The 16,470-nt window shown below is 42.2% G+C and overlaps 1 protein-coding gene across 1 annotated transcript; it reads right to left on the reverse strand.

Annotated features, from left to right (window-relative positions):
* Positions 1–6,633: 6,633 nt before the first annotated feature.
* LOC306917439 (cytochrome P450 20A1-like) lies at positions 6,634–16,356 on the reverse strand. Its single transcript, XM_079495663.1, has 11 exons — positions 16,147–16,356; positions 15,589–15,638; positions 14,541–14,707; positions 13,419–13,564; positions 12,642–12,809; positions 12,455–12,533; positions 12,046–12,158; positions 11,611–11,665; positions 9,314–9,434; positions 8,454–8,565; positions 6,634–6,783 (listed from the first exon to the last, which is right to left on the reverse strand). Exons 1-11 carry the CDS (start codon positions 16,216–16,218, stop codon positions 6,700–6,702), a joined length of 1,167 nt encoding a protein of 388 aa, XP_079351789.1. The 5' UTR covers positions 16,219–16,356; the 3' UTR covers positions 6,634–6,699.
* Positions 16,357–16,470: the final 114 nt, after the last annotated feature.

Consider the following 16,470-nt stretch of genomic DNA (forward strand, 5'->3'; position numbering starts at 1 on the left):
GAGGTAAAAACTATTTTCGGCCAGTTATAGCGCCACCATGAGGCCGAGTTGAAAATGTTCATTTGGCATTTCTTCCTCGTCCTAGTGGGAATGTGCGTGCACAATTTCACGGAAATCACACGATGTGTTTATGATTTGCAGCATTTTGTTTGAAACTGAGCACTCCTGCGAACTTTGGAAGCCAATCTTAGCCAATCAGGATGGAGTCTGAGAAATCTGAAAGACCCTTTCGTTGAATGGCTCTAGAGAGACTGTGTACCAATTTGCGTGATGTTTGGACAAAATCTGTAGGTGTACTGTCCAAAAACTTGTTTTGCACAAAGCGGCCTCCTGGTGGCGCTATAACAGGCCGTTCTGGAAATTTTGGGGCAGAGGTTCATCCAGGGAGTGAGTGCAAAATTTGGCATCGACCGGATTAATGGTGCCGGAGATTAGCTGTTCACAGACGGACGGACGGACGGACACACACACGGACGGACGTGCAAAACATACTCTCTCCCCATGCCTTCGGCCTGGTGGAGACAATAACATATAGTGCAGTAACAGTTGCTTGTTTTGGGCTAGTTTTCATAGACCTGGGGCCTGTTCCACGAAACTTGGATTAACTAATCCAGGATTTAGGACAAAACCAGGCTTTTTAAATCCTGGTCTTTACAGCCTGGTTTATTCTGTTCCACTAAAGCCAAGCGAGGCTTAGAATGGGCGGATTTATCGAGCCAGGATCATAAAGCCTGGCTGAATGCAGAGCCTGGCTTTTTGTTTCTAGACCCATTCGGTGGAACACAGATTTACTGATCCTTCTTCTTCATGGGGTATTATGGCAGTTTGCATCATTAATAGTTGCATTACTGCCCCCTTCTGTATATCTCAGTATCATTACTAATCTATTCAAGACTTACTGATACAAGGACTTAAGCTTCTAAAATAAATACTGCTGCTGTAATTAAAGAGAGAACATACTCTCAACAGTGGATAGACTGAATGATTACCCCAAAAATGTAGTTTACATTTTACCACTACTATTAATTTAAAACAGAATTCTTAATATTGTAAGCATAATGATATTGTCGCATTGTGATATTTGGCCATAACTCCCTCCTCTGAGGGAGCTACCTTTGGGGAAGGGGGTTGTTGTCCAGACAGGGGCCAGACTGGTGAACTGTGGGTCATGGGTTCAATAGTGGGTGAAACGTTACAATGGTAATATGTTGTAAAACAATGAGTAATGGTAATATTTTGTGGTTTTCACTTTTACAAAAAAAATATATAATATAATATAATATAATATAATATAATATAATATAATATAATATAATATAATATAATAATTCTTCTTAACCGTGCACTTGCACGACAGCAAACCTATTCTGGGGGAACATTCACCAAAAGCAGCTGATCTACAAGCTCACAAGCTGTCATGATGATGTTGTGCAGCCTATATATTTTGGTTCTTTGATTTTGTATATAGTGCTTAAATTAGTCCTTTAATGCAGACCGATTAAAACAAGGCAACATAAACCCATAATAATTGAATAAGTGTGGAAAAAATCATTGGTTTGTGATCAGATTGACTGCTTAATGAACAGTAAAGACATCAGGATTAGGTTAAACCTGGCTGTTAGCCTGGTCCAGAGCAGGTTAAGTCCAAAGCATTAGTTTCCATGGAAACTAATGTGGCATTGCTTTCATGAAACCGAATCAAGCCTCAACATATCCAGGTTAACTGGTCAAGTTAATCTGGCAAGATTAACCAGTTTTCATGAAACCGGTTAATCGCTGATCCAGGCTATAATAAACCAGGATATCTGTTAAATCCCGGTTTAATCTCTAATCCAAGTTTCGTGGAACGGGCCCCTGGTTGCTTATTTCTCCCACAAAATATGGCAACACTGGGAGTAGAGTAGAAACAAACAGCAGAGAGAGACGAACAGTGGACGTTTTATAATAGAAGTGTGCTGCAGTGCACAAACCTTTGTGTCTGAGATTGTCTTTGCAGTTCCCCGTGTTTCTTCACTAGTCCGATCCTGAAGAACAGTTTGCCGGCCACTGCTACAGAGCTGACAATGAGGTTATATCTTCCCTTCTTCTCTGGAGTCCTGCCTCAAAGCAGACCAGAGGTAGAAAACTGTCGTTCCCCTAGGGACACAGGCATCACAGTAAGCAGGAACTGGGGGTGGCAATGAAGGACCGGGAAGTCTGGCGTGATGTTGTGAAATCCACGATCTCGACCGCGGTCGAAAAATGATGACACCAAACCTTTTTGCTGAAAATAACATCAGTAATCAGTTTAGGCCCTAACGCATTGGTTTTCAAAGTGGGGACTAAGGACCCCCCTAGCCTGACCAAATTAGTAACTACATTTTAACAGATTTAACTATAGGCAATTAATCAATTATAGTTAGAAGATTGCATCTAGGATCCTCTCCCATAACTGTTACCTCTGCAACCTGACTCTGGATAAAAGATGGATGGATGGATATAATTCAATTAAACTTAAGTTATTACAAAAAAAATGTTACCAAGTGTGCGTGCGCGCGTGTATATACATATATATATAGACATAGTTAGACAATTAAATTAAGTCCAAAACAAAGTTATAAATCCCTTGGACTAACAGAGAGAAAATGGAGATGCAAAAACTGACCCCACACAGTATCCTGACTGCAGTATTCTTATTTCTCTTTAGGATTTGTAGTAGAGTATTTCTCTGTAAGAACTTACACCAGTATTTTTTAAATAGTGATTGCATACAGACGCCTGGCTTCTATACGGGAGCATATCGTCATTTTACAACCAGGATGCTACCTAGTGGTAAGTCTACATTGGATTGGCTGATAAATAATGAAATCCTCTCTACAGAGGACAGAAATGGAACGTTTAAATTTCGACGATTCTACAAATGTCTTCTAAATCCTGATAATTTTCTGAAAAACCCACGATGTTTCTATGTCAGTGGTTCTCAAGGTTTTTCATGTCAAGCACCCAAAAAATTATATGAATTTGGCCGCCGACCCCCATCTGAAAATATGTTGTTCCAGGGATTCCCCCCCCCCCACCCCACCCCCAGAAGCAAAGATTTGAGTTAATTGTTTTTCTCCAAAAATAGCAGACCTACAAGCTCGTAGCTATGAGCCTGTAGATCTGCTATTTTTCAATAGCTAAAGTATAACGATGCTTAAAACACCAAAAGGGGTTCCCGCCCCAAAATGGGTTAATTCCGAAATCTCACTGTTGAGCTCAATAGAATATAAGAACGAAGCACAGTCATCACTGCAGTTGGATAAAATCTTATATTTCAAAAGGTGAACATTATATACAACAGATTAAAGATTAAAATACAAAACTAATGTACTGCCAAAAAAAGATGCTAAATAGTACAAAGGTGTGTGAAATGTGTAATTGCGTATTTTCTTTGTCTCATGCAGTCATTTCATTTTTGTCCTCTAATTCAGGTGGTTTAATCTCCATCTCCATGAGGTACCCTGAAAAACACAACAGACGTGAATGCTACTTTCGTTTGTTTTTTTTGCAAAGTGTGTGTGCGTGCATGTGCGTTGAGAAACAGACAAGTGAGAGAGAAATGGTTGTTCTATGGCTTTATGGTTAAGACTTTGAGATAGGCTTACAATTAGGAAAAGGGGTGCGTGTGTGTGTGTGTGTGTGTGTGTGTGTGTGTGTGTGTGTGTGTGTGTGCACGTCTCTCACTCTCAGTGTGGTCAATGTCAGGCCGGGTGGCGATGAGGATCCAGGCGAGGCCGACCAACAGCGCCACCACCAGGTTGACCGTCAGCCAGGGGTGAAGGAAGTGGTGCTCGGAGCCTTGAGGCCTGAGACAGACAGGGAGAGCACATTCAGTCAAAACGGCTTCAAAAGCTGTTCGGAGATAACACCAGAATCCATCCATCCAGTGTTGTTTTTAGTTTTAAGTCATATTCTCTTGAATAGTTTTCATTTAGTTTTAGTCACCTGGAATGTTTTAGTGTTAGTCTAGTTTTAGTCGTCATAAGATTTTTAGTCGACTAAATCTACAGTTGAATTAGTCGAACAAAATGTATTTTGGCGGGCCTTGATGCTGTTTTTTACACTTGCTGAAAATAGCTGATCTACAAGCCCACGACACGTTGTGAGCTTGTAGATCGGCTATTCTCAGCGTGCAGCTAATTGTAAAAGAACTTATACTGGATCTCTTGTCCACTAGTCCCTTCCTAACATTTTAGTCTAGTTTTTTGATGAAATTTTCATTATATTTAGTCTTATTATTTAGTTTCCATTTAGTTTTCGTCAGTGGAAAAAGGTAGTCGCCGAACATTTTTCGTCTTAGTTTTAGTCGACGAAATCAACACATCCATCAATCTTCAAACGCTTATCCGTAGTCGGGTCGCGGGGGCAACAGCTCCACCAGAGCGCTCCAGACTTCCCTCTCCAGAGCAACATTAGTGACTTCCTCCTGGGGGGACGTGCCTCGAGGACCTCCCTATAGGGAGACGCCCAAGAGGCATCCTAAACAAGATGGCCGAACCACCTAAACTGGCTCCTTTCCAGGCGAAGAAGCAGCGACTCTACTCCGAGTCTCTGTCGCATGACTGCAACTTCTCACCCTATCTCTAAGGGAGATGCCAGCCACCCGACGAAGAAAACTGACAGACAGCGATTCTAACATCAGAATCAATAACACATACAAAGAAATGTTATAAGTGCGTCCTATGAAACACATGGTTGTTGTTCTTGCTTACTATAAATCGCTCTGGATTAAGAGCGTCTGATAAATGCCTAAATTGTAACAATTGTATCAACAAAACTCACCAGTTAAAAGGACATTTTGACTTGATCATTCGATTTGACTTGACTCACCACAAAGTTACATTGGGGCTTTCGTAGAGGTTGATACGATCGCTGGTCATCTGCTGGCTGAGAGACAGGACCAGGGCCGAGGAATAAACTGTAGGTTGTACGGAAAGATGCACAGACAGACATGCACGCATGCACGTGCACACCCAGGCAGGCAAATGGGACACAGTAAGTGTAAGCTGGATAGAGACGAGCCGAATGCTAAACAAAATGGAGAAGTACATTATTGTGAAAACCTTCCTTCTTTTCTGCCAACTTTCCCCCCATTTTAGTCGTTATGCCAATTCCCTGATGTCCCTACACACTTGTGTAGTGTTGTCACTGCTGACCCCTACTGGTTGGTCTTGGGACTGGTTGGTCATAGGGATCATAATCTAAGTTCCCAGACGTTTTCGGCTGCTGCTGTGTGTGCATTATAAATACAAAGTTAAGAAGAAACTACAATCGAGATTATACTAGAGAGTGCGGATATTCCTTTTTTCATTCAAATAAATGCATGTCTGTTAAAATGTGTGTGAACTAAAGACTCACAGAATGCTGCCAGCGCCACAGGGTCCAGTGTGACAAACTCCCGCATAGCCGTGGGGCCTTTAGCCAGATTCATCCTGAACAGAAAACACAGTATGTGAATTCATTTTTCAACAATGTGTGTGACTATATACTGTACACAATGCACACATCTCTTTTAAAGCAATGGACTTATAATTGATTTTATTTAACAATTTCACTTTTTCCCCTCACATAATTTTGTATCAGAATTGTCAGAGACAGTTAGGAAAGCAAGATAATAATTTATCCCAAACTGTTAGCAACCTATAATATGATGTAAAAGTGGTGGTTAATATTTTTTACAGTCTGGTGATGGTGGATCTCATGTGACCAGCCTTGGAAATATCGACTCTCATGCCTGAAAATGCTGCCCACCCTTGTATAGAAAAAAACTATTATTAATATCGGCCCCACCCTACTGATGTACTGAATGCTGAAGACCATATCGCTCTATTGATGGAAGATGATTCTTTCTCAACGCTTTTGTTATTATTATTATAATACATGTATTTAAAATGGAGCATACACACAACTCCCCCTTGGGCTTAAGTTGTACTCTGTCATACTATCTGCGAAAATAGCTAATCAACGCATGATACGCATCGCAATGTGACACTTTGGCCCCTTTTCCTCTAGGGTTGAACCGGCCCAGTTCTTAGTCCATGAGCCAGATCCCCAAAATTGGAACGTTAATTACACATTATGCAATTGTGCAAAACCATACCTATTTTAAATTGTTTATAGGATCATTGTTTATAGGATCAATATAAGTAAATTAAGATATGATAAACCCTTCCGTAGCTTTGTCATATTTATCACAGCTTTAGTAATTTTCACCTATAGTAGCCTATACAGGTGAATAGGTAAAAATGTAATTAATAGTTATCACCATGAAACTGATTGATTACTTACACGAAGATAATGATTTATTGAATTTAGTTTTCTGAAATTGTAAAATATGAAAAAGCTACTACTGTGGAACTGTTATGATATATTAATTTACTTATATTGACCCTATACACAATTTAATATAGGTATGCTTTTGCCCACTCAATGCATAATGTACGTTCCAATTTTGGAGCTCTGACTCATGGACTAAGAACCGGGCCGGTTCAACCCTGGTGGAAAAGGGGCCTTGGTGAGCTTGCACTAGGGCGGCTAGTTTCAGCGTGCGTAGGAGAGGGGAGAGCGTACCTGTCGAAGGCGGCCACAGTGCTAATTGCCAGCAGAATGTAAAGCAGAGACTGCGACGGATACGCCAGGCTGTGGTAGTGTTCCAGCAGGTTGTCGAGAGCTGTGAGCTCAGGGCCGGCCAAGACGTACACTATGATGGTGTTCCACACGGCGTAGCCGGCCAGGAACCCATGACAGAACACCCCTAGATCCCTGCAGAAGAGAAGGGAGGAGAGGAGGAGTGTTTTTCATTCCCATCTGTCTACGGATATGGTGTGTGCTTCTTCACTGATACAGTGACGCACTCACATTCAATTCAATCTTATTAAAGTGTCAAATCACAACAAGAGCAAGACATTCTATGACAGTGATATTAACTGGAAAAAACGTCAAGCAGAACCCGACTCTAGGGTGGGCCAGAGAAATATAGTAAGAGAGTGGCGACACTATAGTACAGCGGCTTATACCCCAATACAAGAGGTATTGTGCACTTTTTCAAAAAAGCATGAAACTTCTACCATAGTTAGATGATATCATGAGGTGTATTTTCAGATGTGGAGTCAAGTCAGATTTGACCCCTGAGGCCCGGTAGAGCATAATATGTGACCAATACCCATAACATCCTATATAAGGCAAAAAAGTCCAAATTTCATCATTCTTTAAGTAGCATGTGACATACGAAACTAGGGTGTTTGCATGATTCTGAATCCATTCCAAGCATTAGTTTTGCAAAAAAACACTCATTGGGCTTAAAACGGCCATGCCCACTTGCCCAAATGTGCTGGCATCATCAATTTGTGATGACGGCATTGGCCGTTTTTAGCCCAATGAGTGTTTTTTTGCAAAACTAATGCTTGGAATGGATTCAGCATCATGAAATCACCCTAGTTTCATATGTCACATGCTACTTAAAGAATGATGAAATTTGGACTTTTTTGCCTTATATAGGATGTTATGGGTATTGGTCACATATTATGCTCTACCGGGCCTCAGGGGTCAAATCTGACTTGACTCCACATCTGAAAATACACCTCATGGTATCATCTAACTATGGTAAAAGTTTCATGCTTTTTTGAAAAAGTGCACAATTTTTTGGTAATCCGCTGTACTACTAGCGTTGACTCCCATTGTAACAATGGAATAGAGGGTATGCGTGTGACATCATCATCAAACCCGGAAGTTATGCAGGAATGCCTAATGAGTGGCAAAAAACTACTTTCTGGCCTTGACAGCCCATACACCAAACAGAAAAGTCCTATCTGATTGCATTAAACAACATTAAACAATGTTAAACTCACTTTTCCTGTTGCTTTGCCACTCGATTTGCCACTCGATGTGCCATTCACTTTAAGAATGCGCATACTCTCTATACGGAAATGCTCATTCTATCTCAATGGGATAGTTCCAGCCATAGGAGCAATGTTTGGAACTATAGCCCATAGGCACCCGCTTTGCGGCGAGATCAAAGCGTGTCGCTACTCTCCTACTCTACACTCTGGGGTGGGCGGGGACCGTGTCAGGGGAGAGAAATGGAGAGAGATGGAGAGACAGGAGGAGAAACGGAGAGTGGATATAGCCACATAATGATGGAGACAAAACTGGAACAAGAATAAAAGGTGCACGGCACTGCACGGGCGCACACACACACACACACACACCTGAACCCTGTGTGTACTCTGAGTGCCACGTCTCTGGTGTTATAGAGAGACTGCAATTCCATTAAGTTGTCCGACTGGTGATTGGTCTTCCCCCCCCTGTCATAACGCTCTGCAGATGCACGCACGCACGCACGCACGCACGCACGCACGCACGCACGCACGCACGCACGCACGCACGAGATAACTTGGTGATGAGCAGACAAGACAGACGGAGAAAACGGATACCTCTTTGGGGATGACATGCTGATCCACTTTCCCTTCCACTTCCTGAAGGCGGGCTGCGACGGGGGTCAGTTTGGCGGTCCTGACCGTCTCGTTCAGAACCTGCTGGCAGTATCTGGGTCCAGGACAGAAACGCCATCAGAGCAGGGCAACTGAACTGAATTTCACTTTAATGTCTGTATCTTCCTAAACTGGAAGTCAACAGAGTTAATTTTCCAAATATAATAATCCTTCTTCAATCTCATATTTTAGTTTACCGGTACACATTATTATTATTATTAATATTATTGCAACACTTCCCCATGATGTGCTCCTGTAATCACAGGATCATATTTTCTCTGCTTAATGGATTTATTTGACCTTGTACTACTTCATGTCATCTATTTGTAGTGTGGGCGATATATGAACTTCCTCTGGAGACCAACCAGCTAAATGACTCGAACATAAAAGTGTGTATATTTTTTTTATTTTGGAGGGAAACGGGGAGTACAATCACTATGTCAGTATGATATTTAATACCTAGAAAATGGGTTAATCTGTGAAAAACCGTCAGCCATGAGCTTGTTAAAAATGTTGTGTGGCCTTGGGTTGTTCTTTGCTTTGCTCATCTATAACCCTCAACTTTAAAGAGCTATTTTGATTTTTGAGTGTTTTAGTACTTTGGTGTTAAAAAATAAAGATTTTCACTATTTTCAACTAGGTTTGAGAAAAGTGAAAAGTGGATATGTCTGGGTTGTATACAACAAGAGCTTATGACTGAATAATAACTTAATCCAGGATCCAGTGGTCGAACACAGGTTATTCCCAACAACAGAAGATGGATGGGCATCGTGGATGGAGGTTTGAACTGTGACTGGTTTTACCTGAGCTGAGGGATCTTGTCCAGAGAAACGGGACCAGAACCCAGAACCTCCTCCAGCTCTTCATACAGCTTGTCCTGAACCTCTTCAGAGGTGGACATGAAGTGGACCGCCCAAACACACACTGCACCAAACAATTAACAATTTACAATTAAGGCCTTTAGCATACATTCTTAACTCATTGACTGCCATCTAGTGGTGGCTTTGAGCAGAGCTTTTGCCAGTAATGCAAAGGCAACGGGAGGTAGTCTTATTTTGAAGGGGCGTTTGGCCGGAAACCGCTGAGTCAAAAGCCGCTATGTCCCTTGATTGTCATTTAATACACCCAAAACATACTTTTGATCAGCGAAATACTAGTGTTTGGATACATCAGACACAAACCAAGCTTGCATTTTGGTCTAAAAAGTGATTCCGAGATATTTACGTTCTAAGATGCTCCAGTCCGTCCAATAGCAGATTAAAATAGGGTGCATTTTTGCATCCCAAAACGCAGTTTATAGTTGAGGGACGCAATAAAACTACTACCTCTGCATCCACGGGATGCACTACTGTACTGTTTTTTATTCTAGTTTATTTTTCTAGCTTTAGTTATAATAATCATTTATTCTTCTGTTTTCTACATGAATATAACCACAGTATAACCATATAAAATGAAATGGGAGTTAAATGCTGCAATTTGTAAAAATGGCAAAATATGACTCATAACGTTGTTGAAGTGGGACTCATAAAATGTCCCTGGGACTCATCTAAAAGACCATCCCTGCATCCCGGGACTCATTACATTGAAAACCTATTTACATCACTGCAATAGCAAGCAAAAGCCTTCACTTACGTTTTTTTTCCGGAAATGAAAACCGGAGCGCAACCAGAGTGTTACACAGGGAAACTAGACACAGCTGATCACCCGAATTAATTGATATTAAAAAAGGCGTCCTTAGGCGTCAGTGGCAACGGGTACATTAATAGAAAAGAGAAATCTATGAAAATCTGGGAACTAAATCGTTACCAAGAAATTTCTTCACCAATGTGTTTCTGTGTTTTAATATTTTTATACAGTGAGTAATCAGCCTTGGAAATCAACGGTTCCCGAGCCATGATGTGGCACATACAGTAGGTCAGGAGCCCAACTTCCGTTTCCATAGAGAGAGGCATAGAGTTGTCCCGATACCATTTTTTTCAGACCGAGTACGAGTATTTAAGTACTTCATTTTTAGTACTCGCCGGTACCGAGTACTTTTTTATTTTCCTTGAGTAACCACTTATTTTACCCCCTTTGTCGCCAATTTAATTTAATTGTCATACCTACACTTGTCAGTTGTCATTTATGCTTGTAGATCGGCTGTTTTTGGCGATTTGCTGCAGTGTTGTTGGGTCAGACTTGCTCCCGTTGCATTCGTTCAGCCTAGTGTCAATTGTACCAGTACCGGTATCGGAACTTTAGCGAGGCAGCTTGATGTACAAGTGCTGTGTACACCCCCTGGGGCCTGTCCTGTCCTGGACATGACACTAGTGTGTCATATGATGTACTGTACAAGTACACCCCCTGGACATGACACTGGATAGTAGCAGTGTTGTTTTTGGCAGCAAATGTGATTTTTAGTTTTTGTCATAGTCTCTGGAATAATTTTCATATAGTTTTAGTGCCCTGGAATGATTTAGTCTAGTTTTAGTCGACTAAATATCATAAGATTTTAGTCGACTAAATCTACAGTTGATTTAGTCGACCAAAATGTATTTTCTCGGGCCTTGATGCCGTCGTAATGACCGATTACAATTCTCACAAAATGAGATTGCATAGGTGTCTATGCAATCTAGATCTCGATATTTTCTTCGATTAATTGTGCAGCACTAAATCCCAGGGAGGACACTCTCACCCACAAGGCTTCATGTGTTAAAGGAGCATTCAGTGATTTGGGTGATTTGGAAAACCACCCAGTCCGCCCCTGTAACAAAATGTGCACATGCACGCTCTACAGTGGGGGGAAGTGCAACAGGCCAACAGCATGTGCACCAAGGCCCGCCCCCACTCGATCATGATTGGAGGAAGGCCCCACTCATCCTGATTGGATGAAGGTTTTGCCACCCGCCACCAAAACTGAAACTAGGGTTTTTTGACCCCAGGGGCTCACTGGGGACAGGGAGGAACTCCTTATATGGTCAGCACACTCTATAGTAGGGAGGATTATCCAGAAAAAAAGAAAAAATAAGTGATATTTGAATGAAGTCAAATCACTGAATATACCTTTAAGTAATTCAAATGGGGTTTAAGTATTCCTTTAAAAGTGTCAAACTTTACTTACAGTTGGCTGTGATGACACATCCTGCCAGAGTGAACACCATGCTGTCCTCCATGATCTGAAAGGATTCATTATACACTATCACTGTCAAAATACTTAATAATTTCTCTGTTGGCTTTCAACTTCAACATTTTGAAGTATAAGTCGTCACATTTGTGATGTGATTGAACCCCACTTTAATACCATTGCATCATTTCACGAAGAAATAACAAGAGCTTGTGAGTAAAATAGCAAAATCTGTGACCCACATTAAAGATGTATTTTTTTAACCCATTTAGACCTGAGGTACGATTCCACAACATGTCTTCTAAATCATCGCAGTTTTATGAAGTTTCTATATCAGTGGTGCTCACACTATTTCAGGTCAAGGACCCCAGGAATTATATGTAATTGGCCGTAGACCGGTGGACCCCCCCCCCCGTTTGCTCTAGTATTCACCTGTCTCTCTGTGAGGCTGGATTGAAGCAAGGCGTCTACAAACACGCTCTGGCTCTGCAGGGCTTTCCTCTCCCTGGTCACAGACAGCAGTACTGACTCCATCTCGGACAGGGCTGGACAACACAAGATGCTCTCGTTAACCACATGTCATGAACCCTAGCTTCCCTAGCCCAACACCGCCAAAGTGCCCTTGAGCAAGGCACTTGTACCCCCAACTGCTCCAGCGGAGCTGCTCAATGGCTAACGGACCGGTAAAAGACTGTGGTTGTACTGGTCAGCTCTTTGGTCAGGTTTTAATGTGTAATCTGCCTTGTCTGTGCGTTTCTATATGCTGTGCGTTGCTGAAAATAATAAAAGAGAGAGAGAGAGAGAGAGTGACAACAGACGTATTGAACCTCCTCTCACTCACCGCTCTCATAATGTCCCTTCCTGCTGGAGCTCTTCTCCATGGAGCCATCCTGGTAGCCTTTCCCAATCTCTGACCAGATCTTGTGAATTAGGAGCGACAGTCAGGAACAAGGAACAACCCAGTTAAAAAAAAGAATATGACATGTCATATTTGTCAGGTGAAGCAAGCACTGTGTTAATTTTCTCACCGCATCGTGGTTCTTGCGGAAGCGCATGACCTCTGCATCGTCTTTGAAGCGCGGACCCAGGGCCAGCTGGGTGACGGTCTTCATGGAGAGTCCGAGCAGGTGGGCACACAGAGGGGTGTGCTGGCCCTGCGGGAACGACTGCCATTTCTCCACCAGCTCCTCCACCAGCTTAGAGAGAGACGGAAAACAGCAATGATTATCTCATTGCTGAACACTTTGTCGTACGACGCATTCTGGGCTTCTAGACGGGCTACTTTCGGCACGCTCAAAAGGGGGTGCGTACGCTTTTCAACAATATTTCGCCCCGCCCCGGGTTGTTTCATTAGGTTGAAATAAAGAGCACGGGGAGCAGAATTATATGGTGTGCGGACTTTCCACTTTTTTCTTCATTTGATAATTTTTTTGAGGTCCAGCACCGTATTTAAAAACCGTGGGATGTGCATATCGTTGTCCTTCTTTACATATGAATTACGCTCCAGCTAGGGATAATACTTCCAAAATTATTATATGTCAAAACCCACATCAAAACTGTGTGTGGGGGGAGGAAGGGGAGAATGTTTAGGCCTGTCACAAAAATGCAAAATGATATTATGCTCTATATCTGATTGACATTTATACCACTTAACTGGTGTAAAAGATCAGTTTCTCCAGATAAGGTAAATTGCCGATCACAGAGAGGGTAAATGCCGATTACCGATCAGAGTGAATATCAGTCGATATGGCCGATCACCGATCGCTGGCCGATTATCGGAGCATCTCTAGCTCCAGCCCACCAACCTGGAGGACGAGGTGGAAGTTGTTCTTCAGCGTGTTGTCGATGCCGTTCTCGTACACCTTCTTCCTCATCATGGCCTCTGTGGCCCCGCCCCCCGCGCCCGCCTGGTAACCTAGCAACGACTTCAGCATCGTCTCGAAGGAGTCCGCTGGGGAGGGACGAACAAAAGGAAACGAACGTAGAAACATTTTATATCCATTTCAAAAGAGAACAAGCCAAGGGCAAATTATGGTTGTTGTTCTGAAGATAATAAACATGCAGCGTGAATGTTACTTTGCCATGATGTAACTCCAAATATTGGTGAGATATCTGCAATAGTTACTCAGCTGATTCATTGATATATTTATTCCCAACAGTCTCCAGCCCTCAATGGCTTACGTTGCACGCCAGGTGAAACCGCTCTCAAAGTCACTCTTTTACAATATATAAAAGAAGGAAAACAAATCTGATTCTGCCAGACGGCATTCGTATTTTTATTTGAATGGCATTTTTAACTTCCCGTTGTGTTTTACTACTTGAAGATACAGATCTACTGTACTGGTCCAGTCCAGTCCAGCCCAATTAATTAGTCAACTCAACAGGAAGATGGTTTTGTGATTTTATATATGACAGAATCTGCTTTGATTACAATTTGTATATGTGCTATGAAGACAGTGACTTTGAGAGCCGTTTCATCCATTCACAGTTTTACACAACCCAAATATCTATCAAAGTCTCATTGTGATTTAAGTACCCATTTAGACCTGAGATCTGTTTCTATGTCAATTTCATTTCATGTCAAGGATCCCCAGAATGATCTGTATTTTGGCCGCGGACCCCCATCTGAAAATATGTTGTTCCAGACAGGGACATCCCCAGAAGCAAAGATTTGAGTTATAAAGTTCGCTGTGAAAGAATATATATTCAAAGATGTGCGGTGTGCGCCACATTTTCAAGATTAAAAAAATAGCAGATCTACAAGCTCGCAGCGGGGCACTCGGTGCCGCGCTATGAGCTTGTAGATCTGCTATTTTTCAATAGCTAAAGTATAACATAATGCTTAAAAAACACCAAAAGGGGTTCCCGTCCAGAATGGGATCGACTGTTTCTCCCGACCAAAAAAATGGTTCACAGTTCACACTCACTGGTCCTGTTGGGGTTGATGTGCTGTCGTAGCTGTTCCACAGAGCCCAGACTGACCACCGGCCGGCCTCCGAACCAGAACGACGCCACGGGTCCAAACTCCTGGTGCAGGCTTAGCAGGAACTCGTGCAGACTGCCCCGGTTCACAATGTCCTGCAGGTTCCCATCCCTGACAAGAGAGGAAACACTGTTCTGAACCACTGTGTTAGAGGGGCAGGGGCTGAAATCCCCTAAATCCCCTGGACAAAAAATGCGAAAATAGCAGATCTACAAGCTCACTACATCAGCTATTTTCGTGGGGGGAACCCAGCACTCTTTAGCTAGTGGAGATGCAGTGTACGACATGGGTGAATGTAATGCACAATCTATGTAAAGCGCCTTGGATAAAGGCACTATATAAATGCACCATTTACCATTTATTTCTAAATAAAAATTTTCAATGCAAAATACTGTGTTCAAGTTCAGGAGACTTTGGAAAAAATCAATTCTCCTAGAATGCTGGCATGGAAAGAGGGCAGTTGTTTTGCAGACGGGCAAAAGGACAGGATCTGAAGCCCCCTTTGATGTCTATGTATTGTGTGCACGTCCTTGACTGTACTGTTGTTCTGTTTAACCAGCATGGGCTCCATACTAAGGCTGCAGCAGTTAGCATGGAATACAGCAACATAGAATCTCATGACTGAAAGTGTAATGATCATTGATGTAAATAGGTTTTCGATGTAATGAGTCCCGGACTCCCGGGATGCAGGGATGGTCTTTTAGATGAGTCCCAGGGACATTTTATGAGTCCCACTTCAACGACGTTAGGAGTCATTTTTACAAATGAGTCACTATAAATAAGATAACTAAGAACTAAGAATATCGCATGGATGCACCTGGGACATATCCTCAGTGATGTATCGCAAGGTCATAAGCAGAAAGTATAGAAAAAGATTGTTGCAGCCCTGTTTTCAATTAATTAAATCCAACCAAACACTACTTCATAACACCATGTGTTAACTTACATTCCCACCCTGATAAGAATATGAATCAATAATAAAGTGAACTTACTTCTCATCTGTGGGGTTGAGACCTGGAATGCCAGAAGCACGCCTGGATGACTGGAATGGTGAGCAGATAAAAGAGCCACAATGGAAACACATTCATTTAAAAATAAATGCAGGCCTATATGTTGCAGTGTATGCTCTGTAACCATATGCATTTTGTAAGAAAAACCCTAACACATTAAATAAAAATGTGAGCATGCAGACTATGCTGACATATGGAAGAGGTTCAACTGATTTGTTTGTAGACGAAATATTATGTAAACGACTCCAGAGAAGTCTCACACACGCACGCACGCACGCGCGCGCACACACACACACAACTTATCTCTCTCACTGACACACATACATACAGTACAGTAGGCTATATATGGGTCACAGGGTCAGGACGTTTCTGTTACATTTCAACAGATGATGAGCACACCAGATAATGATAAAACATCTGTTTTGGGTTTCCAGATGTTAAAGTTCCATTACAAACCGTTTTAGACACAAAGCAGTAGCAGGGGGTTCGTTTGTTTGCTATCAGGCTAACTACACTGCTGTTATTGTTTCACGAACTTACCGGATAAAGATAGAGAACCGCACCAACCAGAATGACAACAAATGTCACAGCGAAGATGGCAAAGTCCAGCATGGTTTATAAACAAAGTACAACGTTTTATTAACTCTTAATTAGTGCAGGACTATAATGAGTAGGACTTTCACATGGTCAGATGACTGTTACCACGTCTACGCACTCTGCAAGTTAGTCACTAATCCATCTCTCCGAGTTCAACTACACGGACTAGTAGGAACCTATTTCCTCCCAGATCAGCCATGGAGTAAAACAGAGTTACGACAACTCCGTTCACTTCATGGGGCTTGAGTCCAATGGCGGCTCTCCTAC

Source organism: Electrona antarctica (genome assembly GCF_951216825.1).
Source record: "Electrona antarctica genome assembly, chromosome: 24".
NCBI classification, from domain to species: Eukaryota; Metazoa; Chordata; class Actinopteri; order Myctophiformes; family Myctophidae; genus Electrona; species Electrona antarctica.